Genomic DNA, 22,298 nt, shown 5'->3' on the forward strand with positions numbered 1-22,298 from the left:
TGTAAAATTGTAATTGTCGTATTATAATTATTAAAAATCAAAAGTACGAATCTGCTATTATTATATTATTATATTATTATATCTTGCAAATATTGAAGAAACAATACCAAAAATATACTAATTATTCACAGTAATTCTAATTGTTAAACTTGTATTTGTTCGTAATATAAAAAGCAATTGTAAAATTGTAATTGTCGTATTATAATTGTTAAAATCAAAAGTACGAATCTGCTATTATTATATTATTATATTATTATATCTTGAAAATATCGAAGAAACAATACCAAAGATATAATAATTATTCACAGTAATTCTAATTGTTAAACTTGTATTTGTTTGTAATATAAAAAACAATTGTAAAATTGTATTTTCATATTGTAATTGTTAAAATGGAAAGTACGAATCTGCTATTATTATATTATTATATTATTATATCTTGAAAATATCGAAGAAAACAATACCAAAATATACTAATTATTCACAGTAATTTAATTGTTAAACTTGTATTTTTGTAATGTAAAAGGCAAATTGTAATTGTCGTATTATAATTATTAAAAATCAAAAGTACGAATCTGCTATTATTATATTATTATATTATTATATCTTGCAAATATTGAAGAAACAATACCAAAAATATACTAATTATTCACAGTAATTCTAATTGTTAAACTTGTATTTGTTCGTAATATAAAAAAAGCAATTGTAAAATTGTAATTGTCATATTATAATTGTTAAAAATCAAAAGTACGAATCTGCTATTATTATATTATTATATTATTATATCTTGCAAATATTGAAGAAACAATACCAAAAATATACTAATTATTCACAGTAATTCTAATTGTTAAACTTGTATTTGTTCGTAATATAAAAAAAACAATTGTAAAATTGTAATTTTCATATTGTAATTGTTAAAAATGGAAAGTACAAATCTGCTATTATTATATTATTATATCTTGAAAATATCGAAGAAACAATACCAAAAATATACTAATTATTCACAGTAATTCTAATTGTTAAACTTGTATTTGTTTGTAATATAAAAAAAACAATTGTAAAATTGTAATTTTCATATTGTAATTGTTAAAAATGGAAAGTACGAATCTGCTATTATTATATTATTATATTATTATATCTTGAAAATATCGAAGAAACAATACCAAAAATATACTAATTATTCACAGTAATTCTAATTGTTAAACTTGTATTTGTTTGTAATATAAAAAAAACAATTGTAAAATTGTAATTTTCATATTGTAATTGTTAAAAATGGAAAGTACGAATCTGCTATTATTATATTATTATATTATTATATCTTGAAAATATCGAAGAAACAATACCAAAAATATACTAATTATTCACAGTAATTCTAATTGTTAAACTTGTATTTGTTTGTAATATAAAAAAAACAATTGTAAAATTGTAATTTTCATATTGTAATTGTTAAAAATGGAAAGTACGAATCTGCTATTATTATATTATTATATTATTATATCTTGAAAATATCGAAGAAACAATACCAAAAATATACTAATTATTCACAGTAATTCTAATTGTTAAACTTGTATTTGTTTGTAATATAAAAAAAACAATTGTAAAATTGTAATTTTCATATTGTAATTGTTAAAAATGGAAAGTACGAATCTGCTATTATTATATTATTATATTATTATATCTTGAAAATATCGAAGAAACAATACCAAAAATATACTAATTATTCACAGTAATTCTAATTGTTAAACTTGTATTTGTTTGTAATGTAAAAAAGGCAATTGTAAAATTGTAATTGTCGTATTATAATTGTTAAAAATCGAAAGTACGAATCTGCTATTATTCTCAATAGCATGAATTTACATAAAAATCCGCAGTCTATTGGAAAGCAGCAACAGCAGAATGTCGATACACGATCAATATGATGCCTCTGTTTCAGTTCCTCGACGCCTGTGAAAAGTTCGGCATCGTGAACGTGGAAAGAAGACTGAACTCTTACATGGGCGCCTTGGTGTTGCGTCAACCACTCGACTACAGGGAGAGGCCCTTTTACCAATTGCTACTCAGAGCAAGCGTGAGTACAGCTCGAAAATTGATTTTAATTATGCTACTGGTACGCCGGTACCAAGCGCCACTTTGCTGCTCATCGACGTCCCGAATAAATCTATTTATAATAAAAAGCGTTGAAAATTTTGGTCGCGTTGCTGCATACATAACTCTGCTCGTCTAATGAAATCATCGTCATCACGAGCGGAAAAGAAGTCGGGTGCCTGGAAACTTACGATTAGCATAGGAGCACTTGACGGTTATCGAAATGTATTTTTCTCGGAAACAAAGCCTCAAACGGAAAAATGTTATTCTTCTTTTTCGACTTATTTCTGCATGTAGAATCACCACTCCACCGCTTATACTATGATTTCGAGGTTTTTGTTATATCATTGTTAATGTTATATTATTAGTTTGTAGGTAACAGTATGATTTATACAATATCGTTTGCACTCACACAAAATCGAATACAATACCCCGTCTCACGTATTCGTTACTCACTACTTCTACGACACAACACACAACGATCTTCACACGGCAACGATAAAGTCAACTCTGACTCTCTCGACTCTCGTTACAATGTTTTCCATGCTCACTGTTTCCTAAACATACCTTGGTAACGCTCAGAACGCTCTTTGACAACGTCAACATATCTTGACAACGCTAATAAACAATTACCCCTCACGCTACGTCCTTCCCTGATGTCACACTATCCCACAATATTGTGTCTGAATTCGACTTTAGTTTGATTATTTTTATCACAAAAAAACAGCTAGTTTTTCCATGCAACCCGATAAATAAACCAAAAGGTTCTCGTTTGTCAGAAAAATTGCCATTCTATATCTTCGACTTACGTTTACACGATAAACGTCCCAACTTTTCAGTATAGTCTGTATTTTAACTATCGCGTCACCAATGTAGACAGAACACCTGCAACGTTTCCGAGAACTTGGCTGTCATATCGTTCTTCGTCGTCTCTATCGCATTTGTCACGTGTTTCTGACACGTTGTCTTATGTGTTTCAAATTCAATAGCACGTCTTCCAATATACTCGTGTCGCGTGCTTCAGGTTTCTATCAATTCTTCTAAAACAAATTCGATATTAAAATCAGTTGCTACAATTTTATTTGCTAAAACAAATTGGATGAGACGATCTGCGATGTTCCGATGTAAGAAACGAATATTTCAAATCCATCCTTATCATCCACAAATTCGGAGCTTCGATGCTGCGAATACTTCCATTTCTTTCCATTTCATAGAAATACGATATGAAGATGTATAATATACAACTTAGATAACAGAAATAGCGATAGAAAGAATACCAGTTTTATAATAAATACCAGTTTTACAAGGTTTGGCTGTGGCGCCACGATGAATTTTTTATTATGCGATACATATAATGTTAAAATATTATCACCAACAGATATGTTACGGTGTATAATCATCGTTAATGATTTTATTTCACTGAGTTTACCGGTGACTCCCATGGCATTCGACGTGTTAATCGAATATATTGCGAATTGTCTCAATACCCTCTAATGCCAACCCAATATATCTAAAAAAAAAAAAAACACGATTTGGTAACGTAGATTTGCCGAAAAAAAAAGTTGCGGATGACTGGACTAACATTTTCTTCTTCTTTGATGGATTATGGTGAAAAATGTGACCCTACGGTTTTCTGCTTCCCTCGTGGTGTGTTCTTGCGGAACGCCTGCGAGTCATTCATCCACAAATAGCAGGCGAAAATGAGACCAGAGCGGATTATTGAATCTAAAATGCCCTTTGACGCGAGCAGGCGCGAACATGGAATTCAGTTTTCGCTCATTTCCGTGGCCAAAGCAGCAGGTGAATTTTTTGAAGTCGCGTAAAGTCACGGCGAAGAATCTCTAACGAACTGCGCGGCTACGGACAGAAAGACAGCGTAACGTTATTAATGTTTAGCGAGGGTGAAAGGACGCGCTTAACAATTTTTAGAAGGCCGATTAAAATACTTCTTATTGCTTTTCCTTTGATCCTTCTTAAATTTCTATCGTTGTTCGTCCAAGTATAATCTGCTTTCTCCCTCACGTTTTACATTTATGAAATAAGTTTCACGTAAACAAAAAAGATTGGCCGGATGATTATCGTGCTCCCTGGAGGAGACGTGTTTCCGCTGGGCAAATAAATATGGAGAATTCATGAAGTCCTCTTGAAAACAGGTTAGCGAGCTGAGCTTGAAAATTGATTTTCATTACATAGTCTTGGAAATGACTTTGTGCCGCTCTAGAGACCAAGTTTGTTCATGTCTGAGAGTGCAATTATACGTAAATATAGTTATACCGTTATAACTTAGATATAAACAAAGGTGCAGCATCTGTGAATTAATTAAAAAAAATTGTTCTTGAAGAGAGAGGATTCGTTTAGCCTTGTTGAATAAAAATATCCATATTAACACGAATGAATAATACTTCGCTTTAATTTCTACAAAAGTACAAATATGTGCAGTGCATAAGATAGTTAGTGAAGCTATAAATAGCAGAATGAAGAGAGATTTATCCATATACTTTCAAACAAAAAGTATTAGATTTGAAGAATTATATAATGTAATAATAATAAATAACAATAAATAATGCAGTAAAATAATTCAAGCTATTATTATTAAATTATAATTATATCATTGTAAATCAGAAATATATAGTTATAAATTATAATATTATTAATTATAGTAAAATAATTCGAGCATTTTCGATCCTTTGAATTTGATGTTTTCAATTTTTATCCCCTCAACCTACAACTACGGGCATAGCCCGTAGTACGATAATCGGGTCGAACGTAAATATTACGAGCATAGCCCGTAGTAGATGATCGGACCAAACGTAAATATTATGGGCATTCTCGAACGTAAATCGTAAGTTAATAAGGGGTTAAATAACATTTAATTTCAACATTTTTCAATAACTATTCTTATATACAATAAATATATTGAAATAGAAGTACGCATAATGTGTTCAATTTAAGAAATTTTCGACAAAAATACAAATCTAAAGAACACAGGGTAACATTGATGTGATATGAAAAGAAATCTAATCGAACATTTCTCTGCGCTATTGTATTCTCTCTATGAAGAATGATACTTTCTACCTTATTACGTTTTCTTTTCCTGTATCCTTTGTCGTTTGTTAATCATTTCCAATAGCAGATATATCGTTATAAGCCTTATTTATGTTATAGTACATCGTATTACGTGAACTTGAAAGTCCCATATTTCCGAAAAAAAACTTATAAAACTAACTGAGCGCACATTTCATTTCCAAAAACTATGGTAGAACGAAGAAAGTGATACTATTGGGTTGGCAACTAAGTGATTGCGGATTTTGTCATAAGATGGTATTAACCCAACCCAATATAACTAACTCGACATAGAACACGACGATTATTAATTCTTCGTCAACGTAATAAAAGTTACGTAACGTGATAAAACTAACTAAACGTGAGCGCACACTTCATTTCCAAAAACTATGGTAGAACGAAGAAAGTGATACTATTGGGTTGGCAACTAAGTGATTGCGGATTTTGTCAATACCACTAGTCATTAGACCCAACCCAATATAACTGACTCGGCATAGAACACGACGATTATTAATTCTTCGTCAACGTAATAAAAGTAACGTAACGTGATAAAACTAACTAAACGTGAGTGTACACTTCATTTCCAAAAACTATGGTAGAACGAAGAAAGTGATACTATTGGGTTGGCAACCAAGTGATTGCGGATTTTGTCATAAGGTAGTATTGACCCAACCCAATATAACTGACTCGACATAGAACGCGACGATTATTAATTCTTCGTCAACGTAATAAAAGTTACGTAACGTGATAAAACTAACTAAACGTGAATGTACACGTCATTTCCAAAAACTATGGTAGAACGAAGAAAGTGATACTATTGGATTAGCAACTAAGTGACTGCGGATTTTGTCAATACCACTTTATGACAAAAACCGCAATCACTTAGTTGCCAACCCAATATAACTGACTCGACATAGAACACGACGATTATTAATTCTTCGTCAACGTGAAAGCTTGAAAGCTTTGAAAGCTTCCACGAGAGATATAATATTCCCGATCTATAATAGACGGGTCTATAATAGATGTCGAGATTTAGCTGACAGAAATACATAGTGAGGATTGAAATAGTTGACAGAAGGACAGATTGCGGCGTTCGCCTTAAAACAGCGAGCAAGGTAACCCGAGATCGCACAACGAGTGACTTTTACATAGATGAATTTTCCTCGCAGGATGGACTGAACAATGAGACTACTGGCGTAGAAATCAAGGTAGCGGACATTCAGAACAGTCCACCGGAATTTGTGAACTCGCTAACGGGTGTAGTGCGCGAGGATGATCCCATCGGAACCTTAGTTATGACCGTTAAGGCGAGAGACGGCGACAGGGGAATGCCAAGGAAAATGATCTACGAATTGGTCACCAGTGAGTTCATGCCATATTTTTCCCCCTTTTATCGTTTAAACGTCGCTACGCCAGACTACGTCGATCTATTGGGTTGGCATCTAAGTGATTGCGGATTTTGTCATTAAGTGGTAATGATATAATCCGCGATCACTTAGTTGCCAACCCAATATTAATTATTGGGTCGTCCGAAAAATGTCTTTCGTCTTATAAAAAAATAATGGATGCACAACATTATCCGTTTTATATTGTTTTAGCGAATTACGTATGATCCATTTTGTTCTATCAAAATAAAGATCACGACGTTACAGATTAAAACGTAAAAGACGTATCTGTTAAAGAAGGACACTTTTCGGACAACCTAATACCACGTTGTTGGTACTTGTTGATAATTTGTCAATTAAATTATCGCGTACGAAAGTTTCATAGTTTCGAGGCAGAACATTCTTATTATATCGTATCACGCTTGATAGAAATGTTAATTTTGTCTCTTTAAATGGAATATATTTTTTATATATTCGATTCGATAATTACATATTTTTAGCAATATATTTCAGTAATTATATTCAGTATAATATTCTACACATGATAATTAAGTTACTATGTTTACACGTTCCGAAATTAAACATTTCTTTCTGTTACGATCGTAGCATTAGGTCGTCGGAAAAGTTTCTTTCGTTTTATAAGGAAATAATGGATGCACAACATTTTCCGTTTTATATTATATTATCCAATTACATATGATCCATTTTGTTCTATCAAGATAAAAATCACAACGTTCGACAGATTAGGTTTCATGTTTGTATAAAGATGCATCGTTGTAAAAGACGTGTCTGTAAAAGAAAGACACTTTTCGGACAACCTAATATTTTTAAGCGTATGATAAATTGAAGAATCACAGTAGCGTAAGTGAAAATTTTGAGAATTTGAATTCAGCCACGTACTCAGCTTCTAAAAATATCGTCCTTTTAGCTTTACAATTAATTCAGTTGTAAGCTTATTCTCTGCCGCGATGACTTGAAAAAGTGCAGTAAATTTCGTACGTTTAACCCCTTGACCTACAACAACGAGTGAGACTCGCGGTAAAAAATTTGGGTGAAAAACAATAAGCACGAGCTTGACTCGTGGTACTTCGTTCGGACCAAACGTAAACAACACGAGTCAGATTAGTGGTTCAGTTGTTCTCGATATTTTCTTACTTTAGTTGCGTGTAACTCTTCGTTACGTTCACACGTTTAGATTATAATTGCCTAAAAGAATTAAACAACCCTTATACCTGTCGTGTCAGTAAAAAGAGAATCTAATATCGACGATAGTAGTGAGAAGTGTGTTATTATTGCGGACAGTGACTCGGTAGATCCTTCTGATAACGATAGTGATGATAGCGATATTGTGTTTCCTATTGTGTTTCATCGTTTCGAGAAATATCACACAGTTGAAGATTACTAATTTTCTACGAATTTTCTCAAAACATTAATTTAAGCTAAGTATTAATTTACAAATTGTTACTGATACATTATCCACTTTAAAATAATATATCATATTTCTTCACTAATGAATCGATCATAATTACTTGCAGGGCATCTTAAAAGTATTAGTTGTGTCCAAACAATGTGTGTTATTCATTTCACAATTCCTTTCTTTGCGACGAAATAGACATGTCATAAGACGCATACATTTTCAACAAGTTCGAGCACACGGCTAAGCAGCTAAATGGCTCGACGCGTGACCTTGTTTATTGTGACACGAGCAATCGGCAATTGGACTATGTCAATTCATTAATTACTACGTAAGATTGAATGGTCGAGTGCTAGAACGCTTACACTGCGTTACAAACTCAATTACATTGTTGACATGTTCTTCGATTAAATTATTGTATACAAGGGTTTATTATTGTTTATAGTTATTATTGCGTACGATAGTTTTGAAGGAGAATATTCTTACAAAATGTAAGAAACGAGCTGACTCACGCTACTACGATTCTCGCTCTTCCATGTGTTAAACAATAAACGGTAACAAACGAACGTAATTTTAATCTCAACGTTTCCAATGTTTCGAATTTTCCTCTTTTTTACTTACACTCGCCGGATTTCTCCTAAGTGCGAGTCGTGGAATAATCGAAATGACGCTAAAGGTATTCAAAAAAATTCAAGTATTTCTGCTAAATAAATTTCTTGTATTCTTTTATGCAGATCCATTCGACTATTTTCTACTGGACGACGAAACAGGCGAACTGAGAACCGCAAAGCCACTGAACAGGGAAGCGTTGAAGGATTCAACTGGCGTACTGACACTGGAGGTAAGGGCGCGTGAATTGATCGACGGTATGCCAGGTAATGACAATCTGACAGTGTCAACGGCCGAAGCAACGGTAACCATCAAGGATGTGAACGACGAGCCGCCTACTTTTAATCGTCGCGAGTACAACATCGAGATCCCGGAGAACGTACCGAATGGCACGCCACTGCCACATTTGGACATGACTGTCAAGGATCCTGACGTCGTGAGTATCATACATTAGAACAACATCGTGAGTTACTTAAATGCAGTCATTATCGATCAACTTCTGAAATTAGGAAATAGAGAAAAGAAGAAACGAACGTTACTTTCTTTTTATTTACCTTGGAATTTGGCATTTCTTCTGCTCTTTTCTCTCAGGAAAAATAAACTTACGCAATTAAATAGAATTTGTTTTCTTAACAATTTGACTGCCACGCCGAAATCACATGCTTCACTGAGGACGCCACGGGAGTATTTTTATTACTCAAAGCACATAATGGCAAAATAATAATAAATTGATAATGTAAGACAACATTCTTCCCCAATGGACTGTTTATCTTAGTGGTGGTCACGGGTGACCACCGTGTCATCTTAGTAACAGTTGATAGCGACATATCATAACAAGGCTTCGTTTATTTCAACAAACCATTCAAACGTCCAAACAAGCAAAACGTCCAGAATATATTGTTGAAACGTGTAGATGATATTAGTAAACAGTATTCTGATTATTTTTATGATTTCGACGAAACATTCGGCTGAAATGGTAGAGGTCCGCAAAAAAATTATGTTTGTGATAAACGAATGGTAGTGGTAGATTACAACAGAGGAAAATGTGCTGTAGATTTATCAGATCAAATGATAGCATATTCTGCACCACATAAAAGAACCCTCAAGTGGTACATAAAATTAGCTTTAGAGTTATTGAATACATCAATCTCAAACGCGATGATACTCTATAAACAAGGAATAAAAACAAAAATCAAGGTACCAGATTTTAGAATGGCACTTGCAATGCTCCTTACACAGTGCCATTCACCAGAGCTGTCAAATATACTTATTCGACAAAGATTGCGACACGAAATGCAGAAGAAAGAAGGGCAAGCGTGTTTGGCACGAAAATTTTGCAGAGGGTGCTATAAAAAAAACGTTAAACAGTTAGGATCAAAAATTGCTAAGAATCGGATCAAAAAGGTGACCACTTATTGTCCAGGTTGTATCGATGAGCCACATTTATGTTTAAAGTGTTTTAACACAGTGCTCCGTTAGATGCAAGATTTGTTCTCATTTTTTTTTATTGATGTTCTAATAAAAATGTTTAATTGTTCAATGGGGCACTTTTTATTTCAAAGTATCTTCTATTTGTCGGTTATATTGAAAATGCCCTAACTGTCAATTTTCATTCAATTTTTACAATAGTAAAAAGTTCAAGCGCTATAGTCATCAATGGTTGGTCGTATATGACCAACGTGGCAGTCAAAGTGTTAATTAATTAAGAATCGAACATTAGTCATATATGCGAGTAACGAACAACGCATTTCAGGTTTAAAATAAATTCTTCGCGAATTGAACAATTTTGATTTTTTTATTGGAGTTAGATCGGAGTTGGGCTGCTGTGTTCTACGTAGCAATAAGAATACTGTAGTATAGAGTTTGAGTGCAATCGCCCTTTCTAAATAGTTACTAACTATAACTGGATTATAACTGGAAGATAATGTCAGAACGTCACCTCTTCTGCAGAGGAAAACGAAAAATAAGCTCCAATAAACATCAGTTAATGGTTTCTTGCTTTTTGTCTATTTAAATGGCGTGTATTTAAATAAATGGAGCATTGAGTTTTCTTTAGAACCAAGGGCTGGCACATGCAAGCTCTTCTTCTACGGATGCACCTTTTTCTTTCATGAATCTCGACTACATTATTGCGTAAGTTTTCTTTTCCTGCTGAAAAGTTTGCTCTTGGCACGTACAATGTTTTCTACGAGCGCTCTGCAATTCCATAAAGAAGTATTTCCTTTTAATTTGAACTTGCACAGTAACAACGTTACGTTACAAGCGTTATAAAATTAAATCTTTACAGGGCCTGAACTCGGTATTTTCCCTACGCCTGGACGACATCACTGATGGTGCTTTCACCATCGAGCCGACTATGGCAACTGGAAGCACATCTGTGAACATCCGCGTGGCAAATGGCTCGCTAGATTATGAAAATCCTAATCAGCGTAAATTCATCATTCTGGTAATCCGGCCGCTTCTATGCTAGCGAATCCTATTATTCTTGTCTGTCAGTTAACACGATTCGAAAGTGAAATCATGGCATTGTAAATGTTCAGGTCGTTGCGGAAGAGGTTCACACGAATCCGAAACTTTCCTCCACCGCAACCGTAACTGTCTCTATCACGGACGCGAACGATAATTCGCCTACTTTCAGCAACCCTACTTACACAGCCGTGGTGCTGGAAACCGCGCCTCCAGGCACAACGGTTATAACGATCACTGCTAAAGATCGCGATAGCGGACGGTGAGAAAAATCGTAATTCTTCTTAGAATTATTTCTTCATTCGACGCAACAGAAATTTGATAAACAAATTATGCTCTAGATTCGGTACAGCTGGAATAGCTTATCAGTTGCTCGGTCAAGGCGCGCAGCATTTCTCTGTCGATCGGAAAACTGGAGTTATCACGGTGGCTCAGTGTCCAACTCCTGGAGTATCGCCCTGTTTAGACTACGAAGAACAAACAGAGTATTTTCTAACGTACAAGGTACGCTGTGTCAAAATTATTATATCCACTTGCCATTATACGTTTCACCATTATACCACAGCCAGAAACGTGTGTTCATTTTATTACTATCGTTTAATTTGACAAACATAAGGAGCCATATACTGAATATCTGTTTATATAGCTCTGTTTATATAGAAGCAAATAACAATATGTTCAGATTGACTGAGTCAATATTGTGAGATTAAATATATACGTTTGTCTATTCTATCAAATATTGACCAATCTTAACTGCAGACTCCTCGTCTTTAAACATTTTGCTAGTAGCGTATAGAACTTGCTCGTGATTTAACACTAGAAACCTCTATTTGCGAAAGATTCGTGATAACTTGCTTTTGTATAGATATAAATAAACTGTAATATGTAATTATTTCGTCGGCTTTCACCTTCGCTGTTTTTTAGGCCACCGATAACGATGGGCAAGGACAGACGACCAGCGTTTCGTTGCGCATCAGTTTATCGGATGCCAATGACAGTCCACCACGATTTTTGCAAGACAAGTATCGTGCGGTTATAGACGAAGGAGCAGAGAAATTCGAGCCCGACTTGAAAGTGCAAGCCCGAGATAAGGACAAAACGTCGAAGATCACGTATGCGATCGTGGGCGGCGATGAGTTAGGACTCTTCGCCATAGATCCAGACACTGGTGAAATTACTATAAGAAATAAAGGGCCAGTGGATTTAACGAATTCAACACACGATTGGATTGCGCTCGTTATACAAGCGAACGACGGGATCTATGTCGATTCCGCCACCGTTAACATTACTATTCGCGATGTCAATAACAACGCACCCGTCTTTACGCAAGAACTTTACACTGCCAGCATACCCGAAATATCGCCGATTGGTATGTTAGCCTTCAACGATGGTTTACAAGAGGCTATTATCGTATGCGATTGGATCTTCTAATTTCATACATTTCAGGGACCGTTGTGGAGGAAGTTACAGCGACCGATGCTGACACGGGAATAAATGCAGAACTCGTTTACAGAATACAGAAGGGAGCTTTCGATGACTTTACTATGAACGAAACAACAGGCGTTGTAACAGTGTTTAGGAAGTTGGATTACGACAATAAAAATACATACCATGTAGAAGTAATAGCATTTGATAAAGGTACATGAAAATGGGTTTATTTAGATAAAAACTGTCATCTGTTTTATTTTCTTTAGTTTATACATTCTACTTATAACTAGACCACAGATTCTTATGCATATCTGGGAATTTTAAAACGAAATGAATGAGTAAAATACACGTAATACGTAAAAATGTACGTATAAAATATTCAATTGCGATATTTGTTGTAATATTTGGCGGATAAAACAAATCTCTACCAAGCTCCTGCTAGTTGTCTGTTTAATTATCTTCATAAAAATATGAATTTGCATAAATATCCGCGAGTCTAACGTTTATTATACGACTCTATCATAACGTTTAATATACGTTTCATCGTGATCTTTTTCTGATTAGGAACGCCTAGCTTAACCGGAACAACGACGTTGATGATAAACGTTGAAAATAGCAACGATAAAGCGCCCTATTTCACGCCAGAAACTCAAAGAGCCGAAGTTACGGAAGACACGCCCATTGGCACCGTCTTCACGACGTTAAAAGCTACAGATCCAGACAGTGCCAACTTGGAAGCATTGAACTTTGCCATTTCAGAGCCAATTACGGCGATCGATAGAAATGGTCAACAGGTCAACGACAGTAAATCGTTCAAGGTATAATCTGATGCTTTGTCTGATAATCATATAAAATGATCATACAAAATTAGTTGCAAAACAATTTGTGTATTAATCGGTATATCCGCAGGACTTTTTCGCTGTTGATCGGGCAACCGGTCAAGTTTCCGTCGTTAGACCATTGGACCGTGATATCGCAGCTACTGTGAGCATCACTGTCGTTGTCAGTGATACAACGGCACCCACATTACAACAAGGCAGAGGTATTACATCTTTAAGAAATATAGTATCGTAAAGTTCATAGGATAGTACTGTCCGGATATGTGGCCACGAGTTACAACAAATGATAATTTACTACTGCTATCGAAGCAAGAAAAATATAACTTTCTATGTTTTTTGTTTTATTATTGCAAGATGTTCTAGTCGCGTTGAGATTCTTACGGTCAAAATGATACTTGTCTGTAGTTATTTAATGGATCTTCTTGTTTGTAATTAGGCACCTTAGTAGTCACGATCATTGACGTGAATCACATGGCACCGGAATTCTTGAAACCATGGACAAGAGAAAATCCACGATATTTGATAGAAATGCAAGAAGAACAGCCAACTGGTGCTGTTGTGGGAGCATTTACAGCGGTAGACGCAGATAGTAATATAGCAGGATACGGAATTATACCACCAAGTCCCTATTTCAATATAGACAACGTCACAGGTTCGTTATAATCGCGTTACAACTAAGTGGAAAATATGGAAAGTACAATAAACGTTACGCATATTGCAGGAATTGTACGAACCAGCCAAGTTATTGATTACGAAGAAACGAAGCAACTGGAGTTCACAGTGGTTGCGTATGATTCTGGAGTACCGCAGCTATCCACAACAGCCAAAGTAATTGTCACTGTAATAAATGTTAATGATCAAGATCCTAAATTCGAGAAGGAATTGTATAATGCGTCTGTGAAAGAAAACTCGCCACCAGGCACACATGTTACTACCGTGAAAGCGACAGATGGAGATGAAGGTCCGTTTGGAGAAATTAGTTATAGTCTTATAGGTGATCACGCTGCTGACTTTAATATCGGTAAGTGTAATCTTTTTATTCAAAATTAATCGAACCAATATTTTATGGACAAACATCTATTTATATAAATTACAGGCCACGAAACGGGAGAAATTACTGTTGGTGGTGCAACCGTTCTCGATAGAGAAATGACGCCAAATATCACCATAACAGTAATGGCCAGCGATGGTGCTCATATAAATTCACGTCGAAGTACCACCGTTCCAGTACTTGTAAAACTTATCGACGTTAATGACAATCGACCAATATTTACACAACATAGTTATAGAGCTTCAGTTGCTGAAAATCTGCCAGTAAATCCACCTGCACCTATTTTACAAGTAATTATACTTCATCTGTTTGAACTTACAGAATGATAAAGCTAAAAAACTGACATATTATATATTCATTGTAAGGTCATAGCTATGGACCATGATGAAGGGATCAACGGAGAAGTTTGGTATACCATAATTCATGGGAATGAAAACGAGTCATTTTCTTTAAATCGTGAAACGGGCATTCTATACCCCGGAGCAGCACTGCTTGGAAGAGCTGGCTCATACAGAATTGAAGTGGAGGCAAGAGATGGTGCGGGTAGTGGACCACATTCAGACAACTGTACCGTTGATATACGAGTAACATCAGTAAATCAACACAAACCTCAATTTGTTCTACCCGAATTAACGAACGCTACTGTTGAAGTACCCGAAGTTAGTATAAAAATAGATTATCGATAAGGTATTCGTCATTTAGAAGATTACACGAGTGTAATAACGAACATTTTTTAGAATACTGGTGTACTAAATTACTTAATATTGACGGTAAAAGCAATCGATAGAGATCCTGGAGAAAACGGACGCGTAAGTTATCACTTAAAGGTTGGGAATCGAAATACTCAAGAAACAGAAGAATTTTCAATAGATCAAGAGACAGGTGAACTAAGATCGAAGATTATTCTTGATCGAGAAGTAAAAAGCAAATTTGAGGTAAATTTCATTCACGTATCTAAAAGCTTTTTACAACAATTGACTTCAAAAATAATAACGTTAACTTTAATATTATTTCAGCTTGTTCTGGTAGCTGCCGATCACGGTACTCCTACGGCATATGAAACATTACGACTGCTTACTGTACAATTAGTTGATACGAACGACAACACGCCACAATTTTACGATGAATATCATTTTTATATATCAGAAAATCGCCCGAAAGATTACTTTGTGGGAAAAGTAACTGCGGAAGATAAAGACGAAGGCAGACACGCGAAGGTTTATTATTACATAGAGGCTGGTAAGTAATGTTCTACCAAGCAATTTGTAAAATTATACTATTACTAAATAAGGGTACACATTTATGTAAATGGAAATATTTTTCAGGAAATGAAAATTATGCGTTTTACATGGACAAATCTGATGGTAGCATATACGCAAATAAATCATTCGATCGTGAATCTCGGGACAAATATGTCTTATCGATACTGGCTTCCAATGATCCTGATATCTATATAAGCCCCGTAGATGCAGGACGTCCACTAATGCACAATACAGACCATGGACACGTAAATGTTACCATAACTATTTTAGACGAAAATGATAACTTACCGATATTCGAACGTAACGACTACTATGCGGGTGTTAATTCAATGGCAAATGTGAATGATTTTGTAACAAAAGTAACAGCGTCAGACTTAGATGTTGGAGATAACGGTACGCTACATTACTACGTTGCCAATGCAAACCTCTACAAATATGGATCAGAGAAACCTAGTGGTTCTATAGTTCCAAGTCCTTTCAATGTAACACAAGATGGTAAACTTGTTACAAGTGGTTATATGGCTGAGTATAACCAGGACAGATTCATTGTTGAAGTTGTAGCAAAAGAAACTGCTATTCCAGAGAGATATGCTATGACTAGAGTTCATGTAAGTTATTTTATACGTGAGTATTTGTACATTTTTAATTTCTTAATTACTTATCTTTTATGTTGACAAAGGTCTGGGTATTCGAAGCTTCACAATTAATTAGAGTCATTTTGTCAAAATCTCCCGAAGAAGTGAATCGTGAACGTGATGAAATTGTGTCAGAATTATCAAATGCAACTCAAAGCAGAGTTGTTGTTGATGAAATTCGATACCATGTAGATGCATCAGGTCATATTCGTAGAGAATGGTAAGAAAAGAACATTTGAAACTTTCTCTAAATTAATTTGTACTTTTTTAAGAACGTAACATTTGAATGCAACTTATAGGTGTGACATGTATTTACACGTGGTAGAACCAAAAACCCAAACTATTGCTCCCATTCCACAAGTACTTAAAGTTATTGATGCAAAATATGACTTCTTGAAAGATTATTATGCTGGTTTTGCTATTGAAAATGTTGTGGTAAATATTTCTTACATTTCAAACCATAAATAAGATATTAACATTGTGTTAACTAATATAATTTTTCAGCCTGCTTATGCAGGAGTACAAGAAGAACCATTTGATCCTGCGTTAGCGGCTTTAATAGCCTTACTTGTAGTTTTATTAGTTGGTGCAGTTACTGTAACAGTAGTTTGTTGTTGTTTACGACACTGGTAAATGCTAAACAAATATACATTTTCTTATTTTAATATGAAAAACATCAAATGTATTATATTACATAATATTTTAGGGTAATCACTGTGCCAAATGATATAAGGAAGAAGGATGGTTTAATAAAGAAACAAATTATTGACGAGTTAAATACTACAGAAAATCCTTTGTGGATCGAGCAGTGAGTAAAGATATACCTTCTGTTAAAGATACATTCATATAACATATTTATATAATGATAATTTTTTAGAAAACTCAAATTATATGAGGAACAAGAATTAACAATGCAAGTATTTAGTGAACCTGAAGGTGGCTTAGGTACAGAGAGACGAGGAAGTGGTGTAAGTGTTGGGATGGGTGATACATCTCAAGATAACACTTATGCTACTATTCAGCGACCACTGCCTACGAACAGGCACCGTCCAACAACACCAGATTATACAACGCTTCCAGGAAACCATAATGTATATCAAAAAAGCCATTATATTCTTTAACATTAGATAAACTATTATATATTCAAGAAGAAAAAATGTAATTATATTATACATTTTATTTTAGCTTTACGAATCAGCCATGGGTTTTCAAGGATCAACATTTCAGCCATCCTCGAATGTAATGCCTCAATTTACACTTGATCGTGATGGTCAACCCCAGTTTGTTTCAGGGCTAGTATAAATTAAGTTTTACGCCAATCCCTTTTTTAATCAGTAATATAACTTTATCACCATACGTCGTACCTCTCTAACCACGGCTCTAACTGTTGCACGCGCCTTTCCGAAATTATACTCGCATGCACACACCTTTTCGACAATAATCGGATAATATCGTTAGGTTTGTCTGCGAGTAGACGCGTGTACAAGGAGAGCACAAAAATTATCCCGAATTACACAGGAAAATCTACTCTGACTGTGCACCTTTTGCTATTTCAGTTCGAACTCTTCAGCAGTGAAGAATTCAAGATGAAGAGTAACGACGAACAACAGTCAATATTACTGGAATAAATATTTCCCTGTAGCTGGTGTGTGCATGTATATATGTGTGCGTTGCCAACCTATGGTCCTAACTAACTAATTGTTAGGTTCACTGTTAGAAAAATCAAAATTGCTAGAAAATAGATACTGTGAAATAGTTTAATGACCGAAGCTTGGCACGACAGATATATGTATATAAATGAATGTGTAGACTCCGTCCAGCGCAGTTTTCTGATTAATTCCTCACTAGTTTAGTATTTATATAACTTATGTACGTTTTACACGTAAAAACAAAAGGAAGGAACGTACTTATAGTGTCATTATCTTCTATATGAACAAATGAGTCACTTAATGTCATATCATGGCGTTAATACAACAAAATGTTCTAAATGTTAAAAAAAGAACAAGCTCATAATGTTAAAAATATTTGTAATTAGGAAAACAATTCAGTCGAAATATCAACATATGTCATAAGTTCATGTACAACTATTAATTTGCAATATATGTTATATTTATTTAAGTTAGGGTTAAATGACTGATTTTTATCCGATTAATCTGTGATTTGATTACGCCCGCGTGTATACGTGACAGTTATCCTACATTTGAGATTTTGTATAACTCATTGGCGATGGGCGGATATAGTCATATCATAGCTAGTTAAATGGAGACGTTCGCATCAAATTTCAATGTTATGTAACAACATAATCATCTCGCGCTATCTGCGAAGACCACATCGCTTTTCATCGCCTAAACCGTCCTCAACGAAACATATGTGCATTGGGGTCTATGGAATTTATTGCGAACGGCTCTAATCGTACAGTATATCATATACTCGAAAAACAATAACTTAACTATGATCATGTTATGTCTATAAACATTTAATGTAAAACTAATATCAGTATCACAATATTACTAGATGGTTATGAATATTCCAGTTAGTAAAAGTATCTGTTTATTGATTATAAATTTATTGTAACATATTTTATGTATAAGTCATTGATAAAAAAAAATATTCGTATGTCAACATTCATCACATCTCACATCATGTGGAAATAAATATTCAAATCTGTGTACATTTAACTCTTTTCAGTATCCATATGTTTTTCTTTATCCAAATTCTTTTTTTTTATCTCAATATTAGACTTATTATCTAACGATTTTGGTGCATAATTGAAAACTTGAACTACCGAATTAGGTTGTTCAATCCATAATTTATATCCTCCTTTTGTAGGATACCTTTTAACACTTAAGCATGTTAAACATGTCCATTTCACACTTTTTACCGGTTTTGACACTAATCGCACCCTTGCAGTTTCACCAGGTATAAGTGGTGATTGACAACATTTACAAATTGTCCTTTTAATATCCGATTCTCTTAAAAAGAAAAATTTTATACATATATAAATCTTACTTACATATTTTATAGAAACTTATTTACGATTATGACTAGATAGATATATTATGGTCATTTAAATTTTTTAAACTCACATTCTTAAAACTGATTTTTTTGCACAACCAACCATTATATTTCCATAATATGATGCTGCTACTCTATTTTTCAATGCCATTAGGTAACTTGCCTAAGAACAATTTTTCATTAATATTTCCACTTTAATTTACAGTGTAAAAAGTTACTCAAGATTATTATTACCTGATACAAATAGTTCATCCTTTCAAAAATATCTTTACCTTGGCATAGTTTTGTATTTGTATCTAATAATTATAAAATAGAAAATAAATGTAATAGAAAAATATGTAAATATATGTAACACTTAATATTACAAATACATTTGAAAATATACAATATATTACATTTCATACTAACCCATACTTCTTATAAAAATTAAAGTTACGTATCTTAAAACTTTGTTCGTAAAAAAATACTTTGAAGCAGAAAATGGTTTAGTAAAATAGGTTATGTTGTATTGTTTACGGTTACTTATGACGTATACCATATAGATTGTCAAACATGTAATATATTATTAGACCTATAGATCGTTACTAAACCAAAATTATATTTAAAAGTTTCAAATAAAACTTTCAAGTATTATAAAATTAGATCAAGTTATTCACACAACTACACTGTCCATTAAAGTAAGCTATAAGTGAATTATGGTACTTTATTGCAAAGTTGATATATATATATATATATATATATATATATATATATATATATATATATATACACAAATTGATGCAAATAAAAATTTGATCTTGTTTTATTTGTTTTATCTTTACTTTGTTTTTGTGTCGTAACATATGGCAACAAAGTTAGGATATTTAATATAAAATTTAGTATAGTTTTAATTATTGAATTACCTACAAAGTTAAAGTTCTAAAAAAAAATAGTGTCAATGAATATTTCAATGTATAGTTGTACTTATATATTTTATTATTATCTTATATTTGAGATACGTCATATAAAAACAATATTATCTTAAAATAATTCAAGTTTGACTTTAATGATTAACAATAATAATGTGAAACAAACAATATACAATCTCGGAAATTTCATTTTTTCAATATAATATACAATATACAAATGTTTAGAAAGAGTTGGTACTTATAGACTTTCTCTTTCTGGAATGCATACATAATCCTTGTGTATAGTCATCATTCCTTATCATTATCATAGTAATCCTTGTGAACTATGATCAAAATCTGATGTTGAAGTATTAGTTAAAGCTGTCATAAGCATATGTGACTTATAATTATCTTTACATGCTGATGATAATCCATTTTCTTTTACTTTACATTTCCAACTAAGATTAGGAGTAAATTCAACTTTTAAGTTTTCTGTTTCTTCAATTGAGTTTTGATCGGGGCTCCTTGTACTATTAGCATTTGATCTATATAATTTAAATAAGATATTGAAATAATAATTATGAATTGATTAGTGAATCTATGAAATTATTAAAAAATAATAATTTTTACTCAAAATATTACAAATTAAATACTTACTCTTTCAAGACATTATTTTCATCGTAACGATAACCATACTCTCCAAAAACAGTCTCCAAATTATCGCACTGCTCTTTTAAGCTTTCATATTGTGCCTTAGTTTCTTGGAGAAATTCTTCCATATGAATTGAATCTTCTTTCATTTCTGACAAAGTTTGTTCTATTCCATCCTGATATTTTTTAGTAAATAAAGAAAATATTATATAGTATCAGTAGCAATATAAATTTTTAAGAAACATTAAATAACAAAACATTAATTAAATGGTAGAAATAATTTAAAGAGATAAAATGATTTATATGATACAAACCTGTGTACTTTTTATAACATTCCACATAGCTTCGGTATAAAAATCTGATTCTGCAGTACATTCTGCAAAACGTCCGATTAGAACGTGTGGAAGTTTCCATGTTGTATTTAGTTTTTCAATACCGTCATCAATTTGTCGAGCTTGAACTCTCAGTTTTCCAAAATTATTTGACCGCATTGAGTAAAAATTGTATCAAATTTACCTGCTATTTCACAAGTTGATTATTTTAAATGACTGTATACACAGCTACGTAAGCGTTTTTAAAATATGTAACCGTATACACTTTTGCCAACATAAAATGTAAAATTCTCTGCGTAAGTAACTATCCCTTTTCATATTAATATTATATTGTTTTTACTTACTATATGTTATAATTAAACAGATAAATGCAAAGGTTGTTAAATTAAAATATATTCCTATTCAATAAATTTCGAAAAATTTATATTTGAACATGTTTTTCATAAAACACTGTTTTTAATGTTTTTAATAATATATTATATTAAATTGTACGTATGCTCGGAAGTAAAATTTATATAAAGTTTAATTGCATATTTCCATGCCATTAATAATAGCGCTTTTAATACTATTTTATTGGATTGAATGCCATCGATATTTTTTATTAATATACCATATGTCACATAATACAATTATTAAGTATTAATTATTAACGAATTAAATATTGTAATTCAAAATCTATGACACTTATAAAAAAACCATTAAAATTTAATTTTCACAGGAAACCAACTATGGAAAGTTAATGAGACAATATTAAATTGAATTCTTATCCTTATAGGAAAATAAATTATATATGTTGGGAAGTAATAATACTACCACTATTACATAAAAGTTTAATACAATACTGTTGAATAAAATTTGAATAAAAATTATGGTTTATTGTTTTGATATACATATATATAACATATGTATATGAATGTATTCGGTTTGATAAATCTGTCGAATCTTTTATACCGTTTTTTTTTACGTTAATTTATTACGTTCAAGATTCCTCAATTATTAAAATTACATAATAGCTACTTGAAATCTTTTCTAAGTGATATTTAAAAACTCGAGTTTTAAAAATTGTAAGAAAGGGATAAATTCTTTATACTGTACATTACAAAAAAATACTTCTTATTATAGATATAACTGCTTATATATAGCATTTGCTTATTTAATACATAGCAAATAAATGAAAAA

The 22,298-nt window shown here is 32.9% G+C and overlaps 3 protein-coding genes across 3 annotated transcripts in view; 1 reads left to right on the forward strand and 2 right to left on the reverse strand.

Annotated features, from left to right (window-relative positions):
- The window catches only part of LOC117242932 (cadherin-87A), a 539,676-nt gene extending 521,020 nt beyond the window's left edge, over positions 1–18,656 (forward strand). Inside the window, exons 7-30 of the mRNA XM_033509995.1 lie at positions 1,931–2,065; positions 6,315–6,507; positions 8,679–8,989; positions 10,841–10,999; positions 11,094–11,281; positions 11,361–11,523; positions 11,944–12,388; positions 12,466–12,657; positions 13,012–13,265; positions 13,357–13,489; positions 13,723–13,938; positions 14,008–14,307; positions 14,383–14,627; positions 14,703–14,996; positions 15,075–15,272; positions 15,354–15,576; positions 15,663–16,207; positions 16,279–16,454; positions 16,534–16,669; positions 16,739–16,863; positions 16,941–17,042; positions 17,112–17,325; positions 17,420–17,526; positions 17,791–18,656. Coding sequence (XP_033365886.1) covers positions 1,931–2,065; positions 6,315–6,507; positions 8,679–8,989; positions 10,841–10,999; positions 11,094–11,281; positions 11,361–11,523; positions 11,944–12,388; positions 12,466–12,657; positions 13,012–13,265; positions 13,357–13,489; positions 13,723–13,938; positions 14,008–14,307; positions 14,383–14,627; positions 14,703–14,996; positions 15,075–15,272; positions 15,354–15,576; positions 15,663–16,207; positions 16,279–16,454; positions 16,534–16,669; positions 16,739–16,863; positions 16,941–17,042; positions 17,112–17,325; positions 17,420–17,526; positions 17,791–17,824 — 5,088 coding nt within the window. The 3' untranslated portion in view covers positions 17,825–18,656. The remainder of the gene's footprint in view (positions 1–1,930; positions 2,066–6,314; positions 6,508–8,678; positions 8,990–10,840; positions 11,000–11,093; positions 11,282–11,360; positions 11,524–11,943; positions 12,389–12,465; positions 12,658–13,011; positions 13,266–13,356; positions 13,490–13,722; positions 13,939–14,007; positions 14,308–14,382; positions 14,628–14,702; positions 14,997–15,074; positions 15,273–15,353; positions 15,577–15,662; positions 16,208–16,278; positions 16,455–16,533; positions 16,670–16,738; positions 16,864–16,940; positions 17,043–17,111; positions 17,326–17,419; positions 17,527–17,790) is intronic.
- A 111-nt stretch (positions 18,657–18,767) lies between these two features.
- LOC117242934 (ribonuclease P protein subunit p21) lies at positions 18,768–19,987 on the reverse strand. Its single transcript, XM_033510001.1, has 4 exons — positions 19,658–19,987; positions 19,484–19,545; positions 19,321–19,412; positions 18,768–19,206 (listed from the first exon to the last, which is right to left on the reverse strand). The coding sequence occupies exons 1-4, from the start codon at positions 19,785–19,787 to the stop codon at positions 18,909–18,911; spliced, it is 582 nt and encodes a 193-aa protein (XP_033365892.1). The 5' UTR covers positions 19,788–19,987; the 3' UTR covers positions 18,768–18,908.
- A 295-nt stretch (positions 19,988–20,282) lies between these two features.
- On the reverse strand, positions 20,283–21,503 carry LOC117242935. Its single transcript, XM_033510002.1, has 3 exons — positions 21,102–21,503; positions 20,794–20,963; positions 20,283–20,681 (listed from the first exon to the last, which is right to left on the reverse strand). The coding sequence occupies exons 1-3, from the start codon at positions 21,276–21,278 to the stop codon at positions 20,462–20,464; spliced, it is 567 nt and encodes a 188-aa protein (XP_033365893.1). The 5' UTR covers positions 21,279–21,503; the 3' UTR covers positions 20,283–20,461.
- Positions 21,504–22,298: the final 795 nt, after the last annotated feature.

The sequence above is a fragment of the Bombus vosnesenskii genome, unplaced genomic scaffold, assembly GCF_011952255.1.
Source record: "Bombus vosnesenskii isolate JDL3184/JDL3185 unplaced genomic scaffold, Bvos_JDL3184-5_v1.1 scf7180000016281, whole genome shotgun sequence".
In the NCBI taxonomy this organism is placed as follows: Eukaryota; Metazoa; Arthropoda; class Insecta; order Hymenoptera; family Apidae; genus Bombus; species Bombus vosnesenskii.

Bases quoted from the DNA above. Each gene is read 5' to 3' on its own strand.
- LOC117242934 (XM_033510001.1), bottom strand. From the start codon at position 19,787: ATGGTATACGTCATAAGTAACCGTAAACAATACAACATAACCTATTTT. The intron at 19,546-19,657 runs GTTAGTATGAAA...TATAATTATTAG, and splicing joins AATTTTTATAAGAAGTATGG to ATACAAATACAAAACTATGC. The intron at 19,413-19,483 runs GTAATAATAATC...AATTGTTCTTAG, and splicing joins GGATGAACTATTTGTATCAG to GCAAGTTACCTAATGGCATT.
- LOC117242935 (XM_033510002.1), bottom strand. From the start codon at position 21,278: ATGCGGTCAAATAATTTTGGAAAACTGAGAGTTCAAGCTCGACAAATT. The intron at 20,964-21,101 runs GTTTGTATCATA...AAAAAATATCAG, and splicing joins ATGTTATAAAAAGTACACAG to GATGGAATAGAACAAACTTT. The intron at 20,682-20,793 runs GTAAGTATTTAA...TAAATTATATAG, and splicing joins GAAAATAATGTCTTGAAAGA to ATCAAATGCTAATAGTACAA.